Source organism: Sciurus carolinensis, chromosome 6 (assembly GCF_902686445.1).
Source record: "Sciurus carolinensis chromosome 6, mSciCar1.2, whole genome shotgun sequence".
Lineage (NCBI taxonomy): Eukaryota > Metazoa > Chordata > Mammalia > Rodentia > Sciuridae > Sciurus > Sciurus carolinensis.
This window is the reverse complement of record NC_062218.1, coordinates 126754138-126777022: the sequence shown is the minus strand read 5'-3', so window position 1 is coordinate 126777022 and position 22885 is coordinate 126754138. Positions and strand designations below refer to the sequence as shown.

General features: G+C 41.0%; 1 protein-coding gene across 3 annotated transcripts in view; it reads right to left on the bottom strand.

Annotated features, from left to right (window-relative positions):
- Klhl3 (kelch like family member 3) overlaps positions 1-22885 on the bottom strand; it is a 98502-nt gene that overhangs the window by 18949 nt on the left and 56668 nt on the right. For all 3 annotated transcript variants that reach the window (XM_047556642.1, XM_047556644.1, XM_047556645.1), the window contains 2 exons: positions 11805-11921; positions 8265-8414 (listed from right to left, as the gene is read on the bottom strand). In XM_047556642.1, the coding sequence (XP_047412598.1) occupies positions 8265-8414; positions 11805-11921 (267 nt within the window). The remainder of the gene's footprint in view (positions 1-8264; positions 8415-11804; positions 11922-22885) is intronic.

Genomic DNA, 22885 nt, shown 5'->3' with positions numbered 1-22885 from the left:
GATGCTGGACTAAACATTTTTTAATCACTCCAGAGGACTGCAACGTCCTTGGGAGTCTTGCCTCAGGTCTCCACTGTGTTAAAGGCTGCAGATGTTCAGGTGACTGGAAAGCCCCAGTTGACAGAACACAGGTGAGAACTCCACTGTGGCAGGGGTGGTTACACCTCCCAAAGAAAACACTCTCACTTTGGAAAGTCAAAGGGCCATTTTCTTTAGCGAGACCATGGAAAGACAACCTGATTTCTTAGGAAATTTCCAGCATAACAAGTTTTCATACATATATAATGTTCTTTCACATAGATTCCGGTTCCCCAGTGTGACTGGGATTGAAGGCATGTTGGTCTCTCCTCACTGAAATGATAACCACTCTATGAACCATTAGGTACAAAACCAGTCAGGCAAAGGGGCAGTTTGTAAACAGAACAGAGCTTTCAAGACCCTAACCCTGGCCTCAGGGCGACAGAAATATTGGCATCTCCACTCAGGTGAGAGGAGCAACCTGGGCTCTGCACAGTTTCTTCACGGGGCAAGAGTAGAGTATGTCCAAACTCTCTTCCATGACCAGTGAGCTGGGCAGAAGGCAGGCCCAGCCAGTCGGTCCCTCGGGCCAGGGCAGGAAGTGAGTCTCTCTTACCCTGGTGCGTGGGGCCGCAGGGCTAACACCAAAAATTCATCCGAAGGAGTGCGTCCAGGTCGAGCCAGCAGACTTGTCCCAGCAGGTTCCTAAGCAACAGCTGCTCCCGATAAGTATTGACAGGCAAGGTGCAGAGACAATAGGGGTTTGAGAACCAGGCAACATGAGAGCAAAGCCCAGGGAGAGGATGAAGAAATGGGTTTGGGGTTCAGACACATCTGGGCTCACATGTCACTAACCAGCTGCGTGACCACAGGTAAGACATTTAACCTTGCTAATCTTTATTTTCAACACCCACAGCATCATGATAACAGGAAGTTTCTTGTAGGGTGTCAGGAGGCTTAAATGATATAAAGCATATCTTGGCAAATAGTAACTACTAAATTTTCGATTATATGATTAGATCAACACCAGTTATTGTTTAAAACAGTTGCTAAAAAAAAAAAAAAAAAAACTCCTAACAAGTCATAGAAAAGAACCCTTAAGAACCTTTGTGGTGGAATGGTAAGCACCATCAATTCCAGGTGTGATGGGGGCACATATTCAAGACCCCAGAGTTTTTGCTAGGGTGTGGACCAACATGGAACAGAGGTAGTACCCACTGAGGAACCTGGCCCAGGTGAAAGGTCATCCTATCCACCGACCAGCAGCCTCTGTTCCCAAAATCATCTGAAGGCAGGCCAGCCCACTCAGGAGCAAGCTGCCTCCTTCCAGCCTGAATGACTTTTTGGTGTCGTTTTTAAAGAGTTGAGCATGGATGCCAACTGAAGAGGAATGACAGTGGAAAGTGCCAGGTTCAGTATATTTGTAAAGGATTCATTTGCATCTTCCTGGAACCTCATTTCTCTGCTGCCATCTGTGGAGCAGGGCGACGTAGGAGGGCTCTGAGTGGCTGAGAGACAGCCTCTGGTTGTCCATGGCAACCCAGCCTCAGGGAAAGTGCTGGGCGGTGAATGTGTGGGAGCCAAGATGATGCTATTAGCTGTTCCGGCTTGAATGTGTCAGTGTGATCTGTGCATCCACAGCTCAGGAAAAACACCCCTATAACCCACGACAGCTATCTCAGGGCAGAATCCCATTCCTTTTACGGAAGGGACTTGGCTGGCAAATAGATTCACTGCTGAGAATTGCAAAGGATGGTGCAAATCTCTCTCCACCACTTCCTTTCTTGAAGTTTGCTCTTTCAGAAAGCCTATCTGGACTGAATTCATGAAAGCCCAAACCAGTCTGCCCTTGGAATTCCCAAGGCTGCTCCTTTAACTAGCCTAATTATCTCCTAACTCTTCCTCCTCCAATTATTTGGTTTTTGACAAAGTTCTATCTTGCCTTCTCAGAGACACTTCTTAAAATTAAAAGTCTCCAAAGAGTAGGAATCTTTTTTTTTTTTTTTTTTTTTTTTCCATACATGACCCAGCTAAAAGGCTATTGTGGAGTTGAGAAGCAGTACCACATAGATCATTCTGGTTCCACCTGTGTGACTGGGATTGAAGTCACACTGACTTTATATCCCTCCCCTTGAGTGCAGGCTAGTCTTAATGATTTGCATCTAGCAAATATGGCAAAAGTGCTGGATGAAAAGAAGGGCTGCTTTGAGATGGAGTTATAAAAAGGCTGAAGCTTCTGCCTCTCATTTTCTTGCTGTGGAGGCACTCTGGGGAGGCCAGCTACCATGTCATGAGGATTCTCAAACAGCTTATGGAGAGGCCCATTTTGAGAATCTGAGGTCCGCCAGCAGCCACATGAGCAAGCTTAAAATCAGGTCCTTCCCAAATAAGTCTGTAGATGACTTCGACACTGACCAATACCTTGACTTTATGAGATACCCAGAGAATGAAGGGCCCAGCTAAGCCACTCTGGGATGCCTGCCCACAGAAACTGTGAGATAATCAATGTTTGTTGTGATAAGCCACCAAGGTTAGGGCAATTTGTAATGCAGAAATAGATAACGAATGAGCAGGTGAAATAACCTAAGATCCAATTTCCCTATGTGCAAAATGGGGTTAATTACAATTATGAAAATCCTGTGAGATAATAAATGCAAATCACTTAGCCCAGTGTTTGGCACATAATGAGAACTCAGTAACTGAGATGTGCTATTACCATCATTGTGGAGATTAGTGCTGTGCAGTGCTTAAAAGCCCAGGCTTCAAGGCTGCCAGACTTGGATTCAAGTCCTTGCACTGCCACTGAAGAGCTGTAAAAATCTAGGCAAATCACTCAGTCTCACTGGGTCTCAGTTTCCTCCAACATTAGAGCTTCCAGACTTATTGTGAAGACAAAATAAAATAATGTGTATTTAGTGCTTTTTTACCACAAACTGCTCATTCATTGGTTTTTAAACAATACTACTGCATCATCATTGATGCTTTTAGTGATAACGACAATGACCCAGGAAGAAACAAAATGCAAAATATACATTATCCTAAGTGGACATCAGAGGGTGTGAGCCGATTCTCTCCTGTGGTCCTCTGAACCAATTTCTGGGTGTTTGCTCTCAGGGACAATTTGTGTTTGACCTTGAAGATTCAGCCCCTACACAAAGTTTGCCTCTACTCTCCCAGAGTCCCTTGCCCTGTCCATGGTGGCACTTACATTTTACCTATAGCTGTCCTTCACATCTGTCTCCCTGCTCCCCAGAGAATTCCTTAGATAAGAGACCACCTCACGAGAGCCCTTGCTCTAGCACCTCCCCCACTGCCTGGCAATTAGTGACTTCTTTACAGAAGTGTGTTAGGTGAGTGAATTAATAAGGTGAATTAACAAGAATTAACAAGTGAATTAACAAGAAAGTCTATAGATTATTGCTGAGTTTTGGAGGGAGGCTGTTTGTTTAATCCAGGTCCCTCACAATTCTTCTAATCCCTCATGAATGACAACTGGATACATTCAATATTGGACGGCTTTGGGGCTGAACCAAATGTTCTAGGTCCAACTTACCTTAGTGATCAAAGGAGGCTATAAAGACATCATAAATCCTTACTATATCCATGCAAAACTCATGTATAAATGCCGAAAGCACTGGGGGAAAAGTGAGGGATGATATAAATGGTCAGGTGTAAAGCTCCAAAAATTTTTAAAAATGAGGCTGTAGCTCAGTGGCAGAGCACTTGCCTAGCATGTGTGAGGCACTGGGTTCGATCCTTAGTACTACATAAAAATAAACAAATAAAAGCACACTGTCCATCTACAACTACAAAATAATTTTTTTTAAAGTTTCTTTCATTCATGAAAATGTTCACTATTGCCCACCCTGTACCAGGATCTGGGCTGTGTGCCAAGGACACAGATGAGTAATGCCTGCTGTCATGGAACCTACAGTTTAGTGGAAGAACCGACACTACAGAAGACAAGTCCAAAAAATCTACCCAGAGAGTCAGCCTGGTGTACTCAGCAATCTCCTGAAGTTACTCTCTCTGTGCTCAGACTTCTATGAAGTCATCACCACCCAAACCCTTCCTTCTCTATTAAATAACCTTTCTACCAATCACATTCCTACATATTAGAAACAAACTATTAAAAATTGGAATTAAAAAAGAAGAAACTTAAAATAGCATCAATAACTATGAAATACCTAAGGATAAATCTCACAAAAGCCCTGTAAGACCCATACATGGATGACTAGAAATCATCAGAGAGAAAGCCAAGCGCCGTGAGTGGTACACACCTGTAATCCCAGTGGCTTGGGAGGCTGAGACAGGAGGATCACAAGTTCAAAGTAAATCAGTGAGACCCTCTAAATAAAATATAAAATATATTTATATTTAAATAAAATATAAAAAGTGTTGGGAATGTGGCTTAGTAGTTAAATGCCACAGGTTCAATCCCTGATTACAAAAAAAAAAAAAATTAGTGAGAGGAATCAAAGGAAATCTGAATAAAAGGAAATAAAAATTGTGTTCATGAATCAAAAGATTTAGTAGTGATGGAAATTCCCCTTAATTGATCTAGAGATTAAATACAACCCTAATCAAAATCTGCATAGCTTATTTGTAGGAATAATTAAACTTATTCTTAAATTTAAAGGGCTTTAAAATAAAAAAATAACTTTGAAGAACAAAACTGGAAAACTCATACTATCTCAAGACTTACTATAATGTTAGTAACCAAGGCAACATGGTATTGGTAGAAAGACAGACAAATTGATAAATGGAACAGAATAGAATCCAGAAATAGACCAACACATATATAATCAAATCATTTATAACAAAGTGAAGCACTTCAATGGAGGAAGAATCTTTCCCATAAATGATATGGAACAACTCTACATTAATATGCAAATAAATATTATTTATTTTGATTCTTACCTCTTACACCATATTTTCTTTTTTAAAAAAACTACTCAAAATGGACCATACACTTAAATGTAAAATCTAAAACTCTGAAACATCAAGAAGAAAATACAGGAGAAAATCTATGTGATGTTAGATGAAACAAAGTTTGTTTTTTTTTTTAAATAGATCACAAAATAACCATAACAGAACAAAACTGAAAAAAAAAATAATTTCTGTTCTTTCAAGTATAGCATTATGAAAAAGAAAATGGAGGTTATTAAAAAATTTAAAATAGGACTACCATACAATCCAGCAACCCCATTACTGACAATATGTACAAAATCAGTATGTCAAAAATAGATCTGCACTCCTGTGTTCACTGCAAATTATTCATAAAAGCTAAAATATAGATTCATCCTCTGTCCAATAACTGATGAGTAGATAAATAAAATGTGGAATATTACTCCAATTTTAAAAAGAAGTACATCCTATAAATTTCAACATGGATGAATCTGGAGGACATAAGTGAAAGAAGTCAGGCCAGAACAACAAATATTGCATGATCTCATTTACATGCATAATCTAAAGAAAGGAAACTCCCAGAGGCAGAGTAGATTGGTGATTCCTAGGGGCTGAAGGGAAAGAGTGGGGTTGGAGAGGTGTTGATCAAAGGATACAAAATTTCAGTTAGACAGGAGGAGAAAGTTCAAGCACTCTGTTGTACAATATGGTGACTACAGTTAATTGTATCGTTGTATTGTTGAAAATCATTAAAAGAGTAAATTTTAAATGTTCTCACGGTGAAAAATGATATGTAAGTGAGGTAATGCACATGTTAGCTAGCTTAATTTAGCCATTCACAATGTATACATATTTCACATCATCCTGTTGTATGTGATAAATACATACAATCTTTCCCTGTCAATTAAAATAATCAAAAAAAATTTAAATCTGCTCTTCCAAAGATACTGTGAAGAAAATGAAAAAATAAGGCAGATTGGGAGAAAATACAAGTTTAGAGGTAAACTGTAAACTAAGAAAAAAATACTTGAAGTACATACATAGAGAGAGACCTCATTTCTTTAATGTAGAAAGGGACCTTAAAAACTATTAATAAAAAACACAATCCAACAAAAAAATGGACAAGGACGTGAATAGAGAATTCCCCCCAAAAGAAATACAAATGCCAATAGTTATATGAAACTAAGATTAATCTCACTCACAAAGAAATGCAAACTAAAACAAAATGTCATCTTATAAAGAACATTTGGCACAGAAATGTTTATAATACAAAAAATGGAAAATGCCGCAAAGTTCATCAACAGAGGACAATTAAATACATAATGGTACAGAAAAACATAAATACCATGTATCCATTACAATTTAAATGCTGGTTTCACCCATGCTGATAACATTAAAAGTAGTCTGTAGCATACAATTGAGTAGGGGAAAACATTTCAATCTGTATAAGAGCAAGTTTACCTAAAAGTATACTCATCTATTTGTGAGTAAGTGTATAGAGATAAGTCTGAAAGAAAACTCACCAAAATAGTAGCAGTGATTGTCCCTGGGAGGGACTTCAGGTGACTTTTATTTTTACATTGTAGTGTTCTTTTAATAAACTACCCTGAGCACATACTTCTGCCATTAAAGAAAGCTAAATTACTTTTATTTTGAAAAATATGAAGAAGTTTCAATGCAGAGTTTCAATAACAACAAAATAAAAAAGGGCAGCAAGTCACAGTCAAGCAAATGGCCAGCCAGGCGAAGGCCCTCCCTCCCCTTGAGATTGCACTTTCTTCCAACCTGCACTGGACATGTGGGGAAGACACTAAGTGTACACTGTCAGGTACACAGGCGAAGAAGCCAGGTGCAGGAGGACAAGGTTCACAGAGGATTTGGAGGGTGAGGATGAGTCAGCGAAAACACAGGTCTGTCATATTAAGGGTAGTGACCTCAGGACAAATCACCTCAGTATCCTCCTTTATCCAGGATAATAACTTGTCTCTACCTCTTAGGGTGTGAAGTTTAAATGAGATACACCTGTGAGCTGGGCACACCTGTAGTGCCAGCAACTCAGGGGGCTGAGGAGGAGGGTCAAAAGTTCAGGGCCAGCCTGGGCAATTTAGCAAGATCCTGTCTTAAAATAAAACAAAAAAATTTTAAAGGGCTGGGGATGTAGCTCAGTGCTAGAGTGCTTGCTTAGTGTGTGCAAGGCCCTGGTTTCAATTCCTGGCACACACACACACAAAAAAAAAAAAAAAAAAAAATATATATATATATATATATATATATATATATATTTTATATATGCATGTGACACCCTCAGCTAAGGCCTTTGCATATGATGTGAACTCAATAAAGATCAGCTGTTTGTACTATTACCTGGGACATTTGTGACAGCTATTCACATTGCCACCACTATATTCCCCATGATCCAGGGTCATGGAACAGAGAGTGTAAAGAAGGAACTTCAAACCTCAGACAATCCCAACATCAACTATTGGACAACAAATTGCTACTCTATCCCTGTGGAACTTGCTTGGAAGCAGCAGGCGAAGAGGATGGCAGCCAGCTGGAGAGAGGAGGAGGATGACAAAGCAAGGCCTAAATGATTTCCTGGTGCTGCCCACTGTCATCCTCTCCTCCCACCTTCCCTCCCATGTTGCCTGGGACCTTCCTCCAGACAACAGTATGTCAGGATCCCAGAAAGACCCAGCAATTGCTGCATCCCTCTTTCTGCAGATAAGGGAACTGAGGGCCAGAGAGGCGAGGACCCTGCTGGGAACCAAGCAATCAGCACCCAACTCTGCCTCTCAACCACAGGGACCCTCCTGTGCCCATCCTTCCCTCTGCTGGCTGCTCATTCGTAAGTTCTCAATTCCCCTACTTCCTTCCCCTACTTCATTACCTGTTGGACTCCTCAAGGCCCCTTCTCTTCTCAAGTAGTCCTAATGGTCCTTTATGTCCCTCCCTGTGGTGAGGGAGGAACAGGACTGGGATTTTTCTGACTCGAAGAATAGTACACTATAAGAATGGCATGGCTGTCACCAAGTTAAGGCCATTCCTTTTCTAATAGGAAGGAAGCACAAACCATGGCATGAGATGAGAAGGTGTGTGGGATGGAAGAGCTCTGAGTTATTCTCACCCCCCTGACAATGCTGGAGGTTACCTTGAAACTCTTAGGAAAGGAAGACCCCAGAAGAGAGAGGAACAAGCATACTCTGTGTCCTAGGTTTTAAATGAAAACAAGATGCAGGCAGAGTAGGCAGGGGTGAGGAAAGACACAGAGTGCGAACAGAAAGCCACTTTTCTAGGATGTGGTCCTGACGCTGGACAGTGGCCAGGCTGGGGCTTACCTTAGGCAGGCTTACTGGAGTCCTGGGTTTGGTTCTGGGGTTCTTAATCAAGAGCCTCTGATCCAGTGGAAGCAGATGGTATTTCATGGCCTCGATGAGGAAGTCCTTACAGGTGTTGTTATTCTTTATCAAAGCCTCCTCTTCAACTGTCTGGAGGTAACAACCCACAGGTAATGCTGGAGCAGTGTTGGCCCCATTTCCCAAGCTCTGTCTCTGGGATAGGTCATTCCTGCATTCTCTCATTCATTTCTGTATCACCTCATCTCACACCCAAAGAGAAAGATCCACAGAGTTACAACTTAGAGTTCACCTCCTGGATTTCGAGAGCACAGGGGTTAAGTGATCAAGCTCTAGCATAAGACAGGAGTGCACACACCAGCTGCACCACTCATCTCTGACCCTGAGTTTTCTCATCTGTAAAATAGTATATTAAAAGCACCTAAAACCTCACTAGTTTTGTTTGCTTATTTGTTAAGGCTTACACGAATTTATGCAAAATACAGACAGTTGTCCTGAAAATCTCTTCCCACATTCCTCTTGATTTGAATACTTCACGTGTAGGGCAAATGGTCGAGAGAAGAGGAGTGAGGGAAAGAGGAAAGGAGACAGGCTAGGCTCCAAGGGCCAAACTTTGGAGTTACTGAGTAAAATAAGATGATCAAGGAGGATTCACATTCATTTTCTTAGAGTCTCAGGGAGAAAACTGACCGGTGAGGCTCTAATAGAGTACTGACACTAGAGCACAAAGTATGTCTTGCACAAAGTACCACCTACAGACCTCATCTTAGACTCCATCTAACCTGGGATCTTGCTTCTCTACCAGGTATTCAGAGTTCAGGTCCTAAGCAGGACTTCAGCAAATGCAACCCTACTGGCAAGGGTGCATTCTGGCACTCTGGTTCTCAAATCTCATCTCTTCAGCCCAGCTCACACCACTATGTGGCATATCTGGAATGAAGAGCAGGGTCTTCGGAGGCCACTTGATGGTGGGAAACATCAATTCCATTCAAGAGCTAACATTGATTAGATGTCTCCTGGTTGGGCAGCCCTGTGCTGGCCTCCAGGAAGAAAATGATGAACAAGACAAGGTTTCTGACCTGAGGAGTCCAAGTCCAGTCACAGAATGAGAAAGACCTCCCACTTCAATCATCTCAGCCCTCCAACCAATGAGCACAAGGCCTGGCTGAGCCTCTCCTGGGATCCCATCTATTGCTAGGAATGAAAATATGGCCAGAGTCATCACCCGTTGGGCAACATTGGAGCTGGCTGGAAAAGAAGAATTGGCAAGTCAAAGCCTCTGCCACCTCTGGGCACAGTCTTCCCCAAGAAAACTCCCCATATCCTTGAAAGATTTTTCTTTTTTAAACTTCCCATGAGGGGACTGAACCAAGATGGGACAAAATCATAAATTTTTAGGGTTAAAAAATAAAAAGCGTGGGAGAGGATCTCTAGAAGAGCTAGGGAGGAAGAAAAAATGCTCAAGCAGCTACTTCTAAAGAACTCATTCCGCGTGAACTCCCCGGAGAGCTCACAGGTACAGAGTTTCAACTTGGGGTGATGAAAAAGTTTTGGAAATGGATATGGTGATGGTTGTACAGCACTGTGAATATAATGAAAGCCCTGAATTGAACCCTCAAAAACAGTCAAGATCACAAAGCTTATGTTATGTGTGTTTATTATCAAAACACAGCATGTTATAATTTAGAATATCTGAAAATGCTCAGTAAAAGCCTGATAAACTTTAGCTACTGTGAGGCACAGAAGCCAGGCAGTGGTCCTCTTGCAGCCTGATGGGCCATCCCCAGCAGGTCTGAAGTTTCAAGGTTCAATGAATGCTGGGGAAACATCCCTTCCCAGAAGTGTTCACCCTGTGACGTCTAATAAATGTCATTTTAGAAAAGGGGTCCCACACAACAGTTCTCATGCCCTGTGTCTCTGGCCTGCTCCTTCTCCAGGTCCAGATCCTATTTTTCCATAATTACCCAGGAACTATCTCCTAATATCTTTGTTAAGTTTCAGTTGTGGACACTTGACGGAGGTTTTGACCAGGGATCTCTAAAATCCCCTTTAGCTTTCACTGGAACCCAGGTCCCTGGCTGCCCACCCTCCCTGTAGAAGCAACACTGTGCTAGAGGCCAGATGCCCACTCTGCCTCCAGTCAGTTCCCCACAAGACAGTGGGAAGACTGACAGTGACAGTGCAAGTCAGTAGAGTCAGTCCCTCAGCCTCCCTTTCCTACAGCAGGGAGACGATACCACCAGGGGGCAGTAGTACCCTCCAAGGTAGCATGCCGGGGGGGCCCCCCCCTATAAAAGCTTCAAGGGTGTCTCTCTCAGTGCTGCAAAGGCTGAAGTGTAGAGGTGCAGAGGACATTGTACTGTCCCCTTAGACCTGTGGCCAGCAGTGTCAGAGGCAGAGGACTTTACAAGTGCTCATGAGAACAACATGTTATCCATAGTCACAAGCACAGTGTTAACATTAACTAGCATTCACCAATCACTGCATTACAGGCTTTACGTGGATCATCTCATTTTGTCCCCAGTCTTACCAGGGTAAGTGCTATTTTTACCAATGAGAAAACTGAGGTTTCAAGGAGTTACGTATGGCACAGGATAACAGGAACTGGCTGTCAGGCTTCTAAGCCTCCTCTCTTATTCCTGCACTGTACCCTTCCTTCCTTCAAAGATCCTCTGGGATGGCTGAGGGGTGGCCTACTGCCTTGATGTTTAGTTTGGTTCACACACTTTAGGTTTTATCATCTCCCTGCCTGTAAGATTGTCTAATGCCATTTACTGTTCAAAATGAGCTATGTAATGGATAAACAGAACGGAGAGCATCAAAGGTGGCAGCTGGCAGAGTGGATTTGAATCCTGACTCCCCCAGGCTGGCAGGTGACACCTCAGAGCAACCCAACCTCCGCAGCCTCAAGTCCCAAAGTGGTAAACAGAGGGTTATAATATTTGCCTCACGGCCGGTTACAAGGGTTAACTAAGGAAACAGGTGGTACCATAGGGACATCCCATAATTCTTAAATTTTCTTTCCTTTCTAGGGAGAAGTAGAGGTAGTCTGTATTCTAGGCACCTGTGAAGAGCTGATTTTTACAATCCTGAATTGGGATCCAACTTGTGTAAAACTAGGGCAGAAGGGCAACATAGAAACATTATGGAAATGACCCTTCCAGCTTTGGGCATCTACAGGAAAAGCAGCTAACTTTAAAGAACACTTGTTATGCCAGGCTTCATGCTTGCATAAACTTGTCTCCACAACAGCCCTGATGGTCTATTATAACACCTTATCTATGGAAGGAGATACTGAGGCTTGAATAAAAATTCAAAGTTAGTAAGTAGTGGAGCAGGGACTGAAACCTACACAGCTTACCTCAAACCTAAGTTCTTAAGCTCTACATCAGCACACCTCAAATTTAACCCAGTGGGTTGGTGCCCTTGACTCACACAGAACACCTGTTAAACTCAACCGCGCCATGCAACCAGGGTGTCCTCTGCTGTCCCTAGGGTCTGGGTGGACAAGCCAGCACGCACCTGCACTAGGTAATCCCTGGGTAAGAGAGGGAGTCGGACGTGTTCCATCAGTTTTGCCATGTGCTCTAAACGGGTCTCCTTCTCATAATTGATCCAGGAGATCACAGCTTCAAACACCTATAAAGAAAAGAGAGAACACTTTCAAATAACCTGCTCAAGATGTAAAAAGAAAAATGTTACAAGTCATATGCAAAGGTTTTTAATGTAAGATTCAACATTCGAAATAAAACAAAAACAAAAGGTTTTTTTATTAGATGTTCTCAGAGTGAACAGACACATACACATGGATGCAATAAACCTGCTCTCCCCAACACAGAATCATCATGGTTCATTCTAAAATGAAAATCAGTTCCAATAGTTATTTAAGGGTAGAAATACAGAGCAATAACTGTGATCCAAATGTTTAAAGGTGGCTGCAGAGGACCAGATGTCCTGGGGGCAATGCCACACCCCTCCAGCATCCCTCTCCTCTCTTATCTCCCCTGCACAGAGAGAAAACAGTAAGAAGGCCCTCTGCCTGGAGCTGGCTGCGATGACGACTGTGACAAATACAGAGAAGGCAAAAATTTCTCCTTGGACTTAACCTCTCTTTTGAGGAGAGATTACATTTCTATGTAAATCAAAACTGAAGGGCTTGGGACCAAAAGGAGGATTGATGGTTTGGATGCTTATTTTGCTCAAGACTAAGGCTAAATTCAAACTCTGCACCACCATGCACAAACAGAAAAAAAATCAGTGTTGGTGAGGCTGTGGGAAAACCAGTAATGTTAGTGGAAATTTACTTAATAAATATGGCTCTTTAAGAGAAGACGGAAGAATTTGGCAGTATCAATCAAAAGTATAAATGTGCATATTCTGTGGCCTGGAAATACCACTTCTGGAGCCCTAGCCTACAAAAACACTCATAGGAGAGCACAAGAACAAGTGTCCAAGTGTTTAAAAGGACAAAAAAGGAACAACCTAAAGTCCACTATCAGAGAAGTTATTAAAATATCATCCCTATCATTGGTTTCAACTTTTAAAAAGAATAAAACAAAACACCTTCTTGTACAAGAAAGCAAGAAGGTGCTCTCAGATTAACAAGGACATGCCAAAGGACACAGAACCAGCTGGATGGAGCCTTCACTGCCAACACTTGGGACAACTCAAAAATCAAAGAAAATAATGAAGAAATGAGACCAGGGCTGCTCTGGGGGAGAGTGAGGGTCAGGAAATGACTGGGAAAGAGGTGGAAGTGTTTTTTTGTGGTAATGGATATGTATCTTTATAGGGTGGCACTATATGGCATATACATTTGCCAAAATTAATCATACTGTACACTTAATATCTGTGTATTTCACTGTGTACAAGCCATACCTCAACAGTCTTAGTTTTAAAAATATGGGCTGGGAAGATAGCTCAGTTGGTAGAGTGCTTGCCTCGCAAGCATAAGGCCATGGGTTCAATCCCCAGCACCAAAAAAAAAAAAAAAAAATATATATATATATATATATATATATACACTAATGGATCATAATACAATGAATTAAAAAAAGAAACCATTAATTCATAAGATGATTTGAAAAGTATCAGAAGGTCCCTTCTTTAGAGAAAAGTAGTAAATGACAAAGAATGACAAAATTAGAAAAGCAGTATCTTGCAACAACCAATGTGATAACTGATTCAGCAAAGATCACCGATGAATGCTAAAATCAATAGTTGTTGGGAAACAAGAAATTCGGTTCTCAAAAAATTGTCCCCAACATTTACTTAAACAGGGGAGAAAAATACCCTCAAACAGGAGATCACACAGATACCACCTTAAACAAGGGATCAAATTCACCACAATAGGACAATCTTAAATTCCTGACTGTGATTTAATGGGGAGGACAGAGCAACCCCAATGTGTATTCTTCTGATAATGTTTAACCTGAATATTATACTACAGAGACAATCAGACAAATCCGTTTGAAATCTCTACAAGATGGTTGGGCCAAATTCTTCAAAATATAATATTATGAAAAACCAAAAAGAATCAGGAAGATGGTTATAGATTAATGAGATTTTGAGACATGATAACGAACTACAGTACATGAAACTTCTTTGAATTATGGATTAAAAAGAAATAACTATAAAGGACTTTGGGGGACCACTGGGAAAATTTGGATACTATATGGTAGATAACATTGCTGTTATCAATGTTAAATCTCTCAGGCATAAAAATGAGTTTATGTACAAATAATCCAAACAATAAATGGGCTAAGGAACTGAGCTTCTCCACAGAAGAAGACATACAATCAATCAACAAATTTATGAAAAAATGGTCAACATCTGTAGTAATTAGAGAAATGCAAATCAAAACTACCCTAAGATTTCATCTCACTTCAATTAGAATGGCTATTACCAAGAATACAAGCAATAATAGGTATTGACAAGGATAAGAGGAAAAAGGCACACCCATTCATTGATGGTGGGACTGCAAAGGTGCAGCCACTCTGGAAAGCAGTGTGGAGATTCCTTAGAAAACTTGGAATGGAACAACCATTTGATCCAGCTATCCCACTCCTTGGCCTATACCCAAAGGACTTAAAATCAGCATACTACAATGATGCAGCCACATCAATGTTCATAGTTGCTCAATTCACAATACCTAGATTGTGGAACCAACCTAGATGCCCTTCAATTGATGAATGGATAAAGAAACTGTGGTATATATACACAATGGAATATTACTCAGCCAAAAAGAAGAATAAAATTATGGCATTTGTAGGTAAATGGATGGAGTTGGAGAATATCATGCTAAGTGAAATAAGCCATCCCAAATAACCAAAGGCTGAATGTTTTCTCTGATAAGTGGATGATGATACATAATGGGGGTGGGGGGCAAGGGAAAAATGGAAGAACATTGGATTGTGTAGAGGGAAATGAGGGGAGGGGAGGGGGCGGGGGAAGGAAAGATAGTGGAATGAAACAGGCATCATTACCCTATATACATGTATGATTACATGAATGATATGACTCTACATCATGTACAACCAGAGAAATGAAAAGTTGTACTCCATTTGTGTATAGTGAATCAAAATGCATTCTGCTGTCATGCATAACTAAATAGAAAAAAAAGTAAAAGATAAATAAATAAATAAATAATTTTTTAAAAATTTAATTCATCTAATGGCATGGCAAATGCATGTAACATTGAGAAAATGCCAGATATTAATTTGTATATAGTATATTATCCAAATACATAAAAACAGGTGTAGAAAGAGAATATATATGGGTCTGTTTAAATCAAATATCTGTAATTTCATTTCTCCATAAGGCCCCCAGAAGGACTTTGTATTCCCACATTTCTGGTCTGCTACATTTTCTACCTGGAGTTGCACCAAGTGGGTATGTGGGTGTGTAAACATGAATCATGGAGGGGGCCACCTCCTGCAGGGACCACCCAAATGAGTGTTGCCCTTCTCAAACCTTCACACTTGTACCTCATGGGAAGATATATAAGCAAATTTGGGTACTTCCAACATTCTTGTAAAATTTTCTTCCCAAATGTCACAGATCTAGTGCAGCAAAATGTCTAATACAACTTACTTCTATTGTTTAAAAAAAAATGATTTCATGGTTAGAAAATAATATCTGGTAGGTGCACACTAAAATATTTAGGAGTGAAGTGTCATGGTATCTACAATTTACTGCCAAATGGTTCATCAAAACAAAACATCGACTTTGTAGAGAGAAAAATAAAGCAAAATATTAACTAGTGAATTTCAGTAAAGAGTATGTAGATGTGCATTCTTTCAAACTTTACAATATGCTTGATGTTTTCCAAATAAAAAGTGAAGGGAAAAAGAAAAATTATAAGGGGAAATGGTAGGAGCGGGCAACAAAATTTACAACCTGACATGAAGTTGAAATAAAAGCTTTATCTACTAGGAAAAAAAAAAAAAAAACTCCAATTTTTCTTAACCTAACTATATATTTTTTATGTACTGATACATTAATAATGCTTTGCATCTAAAATACTTAGTCCCATTTCCTAGATATATCTTAAATCAGAACAGGAATAATTTTAATTGGGCAAGGAATCATGAAGTTATCAGTCAGAAAGGAAAAGAAGGGAACAAAGACAAATGGTGAGGAGAAGTTGATCCGTGGATACAAAGTTAGAGAGCAGTAAGAAACTGATGTAGCGTCATACCGTAGGGTGACTACGGATAATGGACTGTGCATTTCAAAAAGCTAGAAAACAGGATTTGAATCATAAAGATGTTGAATCATAAGGAAAAGATGATTTGAGGAGACAGGTAAGTTTACCCTGACTTAAACATTACACGATGTATACACGTTTCAAAACATCACATGGCACCCCACAAATAATTTTCATGTTTTTATGGAACAAAGCAAAAGGAAAGGAACAGTGTGTGTGTGTGTGTGTGCGCGCGCGCGCGCATGCACCTCTGTAATTAGCTCACATTTCTGAATAAAATAACCTGTATCTTGACATGAGCACATAAACACCATGGAAATCATCCTTGTCTAGAACGTTTTTAAAATATAAACTTTCATACAACTATGCTCCTTACCCTCACAGCACTGTCTTGTCGATGCGTTTCTCCCACCAACCCTTTATTAAAAGGTCCATGAGGAACCTTGTCCTATTTGCTGGCACATAATATTTTAATGAATGAATGGACATATGAGTTCAGAATAAGTCTGTTGGGAGGTAGGTGGGACCTGCCCAGGCTGCAGCAGAGAGCAGGATTGGGGAAGCGGGGCTGGAATCCTGGCCTGGAGGGAAGAGCAGGTGGCTGATGGAGAAGCTGGCCTTGCTGAGGGCGGAGGTAGGTGGTCACAGTACCATTCTGCCTTGCATGTGGTTATCCACGCCTCTTCCTACTCTCCTCCACCAGACAGAGAGTTTTTGCAGGGGGAGAAGAGTATTTGCTCTGGGCCTCCTTCCCCCACACTACCAAGTAAAGCTCCAAGTGGTTGGCTGACAAAACTCTGCTGAGCAATGAAGTGCAAGTCCTTGAGTACGCAGGGTTAATTTATTGATAACATTCTTCCCCATTGACTAGCTTAATCATTGTCATAAAAGCTAAAAAGCAAGCTGAGTCTGACAAAGTCGATATTTAACCTTATCTCCATTTTTGGCTTGACTAGTCTAACTGGTTCCGCTTACTTGCACTGTTTACCTACCCAGCCATGAAAAGCCACAGCGTTCAGCAATAACAGTGACCTTCTCAGCAGTTAGAGAAGGCCACATATGTATTTTTTTTTCATTTAGACTTCACATTTGAAAACGAAACAAGCAAATAAACTTTAAATAAATTTAGCCTTCAAAGTATCCATTGCCATTCCCAAAAGCCCTTCCCATAAAGGACATTATCTTTCTGAATTCCTCCTGAGTTCTCATGGCAATCCAATGACTAGTTTCTCTTACCCTTTATAAAGTGACTTGCCCAAGTCCCAGAGCTAGAAAGAGGCAGACCTGAATTCCCCACAAACCCAGCTCTAATGCTCATACTCTTAGCTGCCTCTCAAATGTCTACTAGCAGGGGTTGACATATTACAGCCCAGGAGCCAAATTGTGCACCTGTTTTTATAAATAAAATTGTACTGGAACATGGCCACACTCATGTGTTTACAGACCATCTGGGCTGCTTTCTTGCTACAATAGCAGAGCCGAGAAATCTATTAACCCCCAAAGCTAAAATATTCACTACTGGCCTGTTTTAGGAAAAGTTTTTTAACCCTTTGCTCTAAAATCTAAGCAGATACCCAGGAGCAGGATGATGTCCTCTCAAATGATAACACCTTTCATGAATCCCGTGGTAAAATAATCAGCTACCCACAAGATAGACGTGGGGTTTTCAAACAAAGAAATAGTATCTTTTCCTCACTGATGGATGTGGCTAGACCAATTTCTTGGGTGCTACAAGATTGCTATGAGCAGAAGAGTTAGAGAAAAAGACTTTACAGTTCCCAGTTCACCACACTTCTGATGTAAGCACAAGACTTGGCCAGTGGACACTAGATTAGCCTGATCCTTCCGTCCCACCCTCTGGTTGGACAAGAAGCCAAGTCAGGCTGGACCTGATGCCTCTGAGTAAAATGAGGGATTCCAGCTTTCAAAATGTTTTTTGAGAATCAAGAAGGGGATCTCAAGTTAAAAAGGCAGAGTGACTGATGACTTGACAAGGTGAGGGGTCCACCTAAGGGTGACTCTCATCAAAATGGGGGAGAAGCTATTTTGACAATATTGGTGGGGGGAGGGGGGACTAAGTTCCAGCAGGACCTTATTTGTTAGTAGGATGGAAGAAGGACTAACCTTATCAGTAACAAGCACACCATTACACATTTTGACATGCATGATCTCATTTCATTCACACACCAAAAAAATCATGTGAAGGAGGTGTTACTGTTCACATTTTACAGATGAGGAAATAGCCTCAGAGAGGTAGCAAGTTGTTTAAGGTCACACTGTCAGGAAGTAGTGGATCTGGGATGTGAATTCAGCTCTAACCCCCAAAATGGAGGTTCAAACTATTATGCAATAGTGCATCTCAGAGGCACAATTAGTTAAAAACCCTGGACAGACTACTGAGTTGGAAAACCAAGTTCTTAATGCTATAATATCAATGACAGCCCTCCACAACCTCCTGGGACATCACCCCTGAGGATCCTGCTCCTTTCCCAGGGATTGGGCAATAACACAGGCCCAATCTGCTGCCATTCTTTTAAATCAAGAAGACAGCACTGGTAGACACAAGAGTGATTCTGACAGTCTCCTGGTTTTGTTTCTTAAATGAAAGCTTAACAAGAGCTGTGTTAGCCATATTCCCACCTCACAGTCACAGGGACAACTGAGGGCAGCTGGAGCTCATTATCCATGTCTCTTCCCAACTGAGGGTTTACTGACATTATGCTGGTGGTTTGAAATTAGCCTTGATGGATATATTTACCCTGTGCCAATCAGCAAGTGAATCTGCAAATGAATCAGAACTTTTAGATTTTACTTTATTCTTTGTTTGGTTTATTTATTTACTGGAGAGCCAGGTGTTAAACTACTTGCTGGTTTGAAGGCTCCCCAGACTTGAAACCAATCCAAATGCATGCAACTATCTGACAGCACCATTATCTCAAGGTTTTGTACAATACCTAAAGAGCTCTTTCTCGTAGTTGCTTAATCTCAGACTCGCAAATGCCCTACAGAAGAGCTAGGTTGTTCACTTACAAAAGGGCAAAGTGAGGCGGAAAGTGACCAACTAGTTTCCCACATATTCCCCAGCTAACTTTGAGAGGGCACCTATAAACATATTGCAATATTGTGGTTTAATGGGTCACAGTTGACCAAACACTGAACATAAAGAAGAAAGTTTCCTCTTCACAGACCCCTACTCCATAATCAGCCTCATCTCTCATAATCCCCTCTTCAAAGATCCTCAATTCTCACTACACAGGTTGCTCCATCCCCCAAGTACAACAAGCACTCCTGACTTCTATGTCTTTATTCCTCCTATCCTCCAAGATGAGTGGCTTTCCAAAAATCCTACTTTCATTTTCCAAGTTTGAGCTCATATAGTCCCTTTTTCATATGACTTTCCTACCCAACAACTTGGAGTAAAGTCCAAGGTGTTTTCCTTGATCTTTGATTATAAGCAATAATTTCTTTCAGCCACACAGTATGGATACATGTTTCTAGTACATGGCCCACCCAAACAGGAGCTCCTAAAGAGTGAAGACTAGGTGTCATTTGTCCCTGGGTCCTCCTATCAGGGTGGTACATTAAAGAGCAGGGTCTTAAAAGGCAGACACAGCTTCAAAAAGGGCAAAGTGAGGCTATGTAGTGCTAACAAATTGTGTCCCTCACTGAGCTTTAGTTTCCTCCTCTGCAAAACAGAGACAATAACCTCTGCTTTGCAAGTCACTGTGGAGATTAAAAGAGATGTGCTGAATAGTATATTGAACAAAAGAAACCAAATACAAAAATATTTATATTCCATTATTCCATATATATAAAGTTCCAGAACTGGTAAAACTCATCTATGGTATAAGAAATCAAATAGCAGTTACCCTTCCTGGGCTTCGGGGTACTGACAGGAAAGGAGCCCTGGATCTGCTTCTTGACTGGGTGCTGGTCATGTGAATGTTTTACTCTGTGAAGTGCTGAAGTGCGTACATCTTACTTCTCTATGAAGTTACCACAATACAAACTTCACCTTTTTAAAAAAAATGTGTAAAATGTGCCTGGAGAACAGTGGGCCGTAGAGAGAGATGTTTGTTCATAGCTCTGTAGTATTCTACACATAGGTGATTATGGAATCGCAGTCTCCAAAGAATAAAGTAAAAAAGAAGAACACTGAGTCAGGAACCTAGGCCAGATCACCATCTACAGGCTGAGAAGCTGGAAACTGACCTCAGCAGATAGCAGGGCTGCCAACATCTCAGCCTAGACAGTGAAAGGTACCTAGTTGGTTACCAGATAACGCATCCATAGTGACCACTAAAGCCCAGCCTACTGGCCATGGCTCTTCAGTCTATATCCCACAGCCAGCAGCCTGCATCCCTCCACCAAGACTGGAAATTCAGACAGAAAGGCATGCAACACTAGTGATCCTGGAAGACAAGGACACAGTCCCTGCCAGAACATAAAATACTACAATCTGGTTCCTGACATGCAGTGCAGCACATTTTAAATGTATTATACAGAGAATACTAACCTGTAGTTCTCATTAAACACAGAATCTAATTTTTTAAAGAGATTCGACAAATTTATTTCTTACCTATACCTAAAGTGCAGGCCTTCCCCATTAGTACTCACTCAGAGATGTCTCTGAAAAACCTCGATAGTGTTTCCTAAGAAAGCATGGGGAATTCCTGAGATACAGAAACATTCACTAGCTAAGAAAGCAAAGATTCAGAAAAATCCAATAATTTGCATGGCCCTGCAACAATTCAATGGCAAAACACACTAGGACTCAGGAGTCACATCCATTTCTCTTTTCTCTTTTCCTTAGAGTATCTTGGTCCTGGAAGGTTGCTTACCCAACCTCTGGGACATTAAGGATGCCCAAGGCCAGAGCCCCTCATAGGAAAATATGCTCAGTGGCTGTCTGCTCACAAGCTTAGCTCTGACCCTACTGCACCTCCCACCCAAAAAACTCAGATGCCAGGAAGGGCTCCTCTGTGTCTTGGCTTTAACTTGGTGGGGTGAGGCGGGGTAGGGAAACAGTAAGACTCCATTAGACCTACCAAATCCTTCTGTCCTCTCCAAGTAACAGGGATTTTTAAATAGATACCACATGAAGGAAAAACAAGAGAGAAATGGCAAAGGCCAAAGACCTCCCTTGCCCTCTAGTTCACCTATCTGCCCTATTCTCTGGAAAAATGTTAAAATGATTCCTGAATTCTCAGCGGGCTCAGGGCAGAGTCCAGCCCCAGTCTGTTTATTCACTCCCTCAGACAACATCTGCGGAGCGTCTCCACAGTGCCTCCCAGGGCATGTGTCAGCGCTGCACACGACACAAAGATGACGACAGGGTCCTCGGCCTAAAGGAGCATGAGTTCAGTGGAGGGTGAGAGTCCAGGAAAAAGTGAGCAATGTTGGAAGAAGGACTGGGGGTGCCAGGGAAGCTGGAGAGTGCAAGGTCACTACCACTCTCAGCCCCTGCTAGGCACTGAACCCCAGGTCACACCAATAGCCCCAACCAACATGGGCACTGGAGAGAGCGTCTCCCTGACAAAGGCCAGGGTCAATATTTATTAGTAGCAGTAATAGTAGTTATAGTAGTGGTGACAATAATCATAACAGCAATAACAGTATCTTACAGTAGCAAACACTTCCTGTGTTCTAGGCATTTCTCATGTGTTATTTCATTCTTAGAACATCTCTACAAGATAGATACTGCACAATCACTACCTTGCACAGATGAGAAAACTAAGCCTAAGAGAGGTTCTTTTATTTATTCATTCAAGAAATATTTTCTGTATCAACCATGAACCTCATACTACTGTAGCAGTGAAAATTAGACAAAAAAAAAGTCTCTTACCATGTGGTACAAACATTCTGGTGGGTGCTTATTCAAGTAAGGGAGATGGGATTCAAACCCAGCCACTCTGACTGCAGAACCTGTCCAGTACTCGCAAGAAGCAAGCTGCCTGAGCCAGGCCATTACTACTTACACTCATCATTAACAATAAAATACCACACATCTCCTATCTTAGGATGCATAATTTTTCCCCACTTTCATGTCTGTAATTTATAACATATGTTGAAAGATACATGTGGGCTGCAGGCAGAGAAGTCAGTCATGATATTGCTGTTCCAGTAAGGATTTAGCTGAACACAGGCTATTTGATAATGAACTCAGTTGAATTCCTGCAAAAATTAACACTAACTAGAGTTGAATTTTCACTTAAACTAACACTCCTAACATTACTTCAAATACATTCACAAAATCCCACTGTAAAACAATATTGAAAGGAAAAGCTATCGCGCATACAAGAAATCACTTATCATATGCAATATGATTAAAGGGAGTAGAGACACAGCACCACATGAAAAAAATAAAAAATCTGGAACAGACACAGAATCTTCAGAGCCTAAAGGACTAGTACTCAGATGACAAACATCAAATTGTCAGAAGTTTTTAGCTATTTAGCTTCCAGCAATACTTGATCTGTCAAGGGAAAATAAAACTATGGGTTTAGCCAATGAGAAACACAAACCAAATCCTACTACTCTTTCATGAATTATATTGCCAGTATAAAGGCACTAAACGGATCCAGAGCATGAATGATATGCTTTATGAAAATCATCACATACTTCTGAATTTATACATAATTTCTAAGAACCAAACATAATGCTTATACAGAAAGAACAACTCATATATAAGCATGTGACTTAATGAGAACCACTACAGACAGTTTTTAAGAGTGTACATTTAAAGTCATGTTTATTTCTGAAAAGATTCAGTTAACTCAAAGGCATATTTTAACATTATAAGTGACAAAATTCATACCATTATTATTATTAATGGTGCCTCAAAATGGAGAATTATGGCAATTATTTCAACCTCCATTTATTGAGTGCCTGCTGT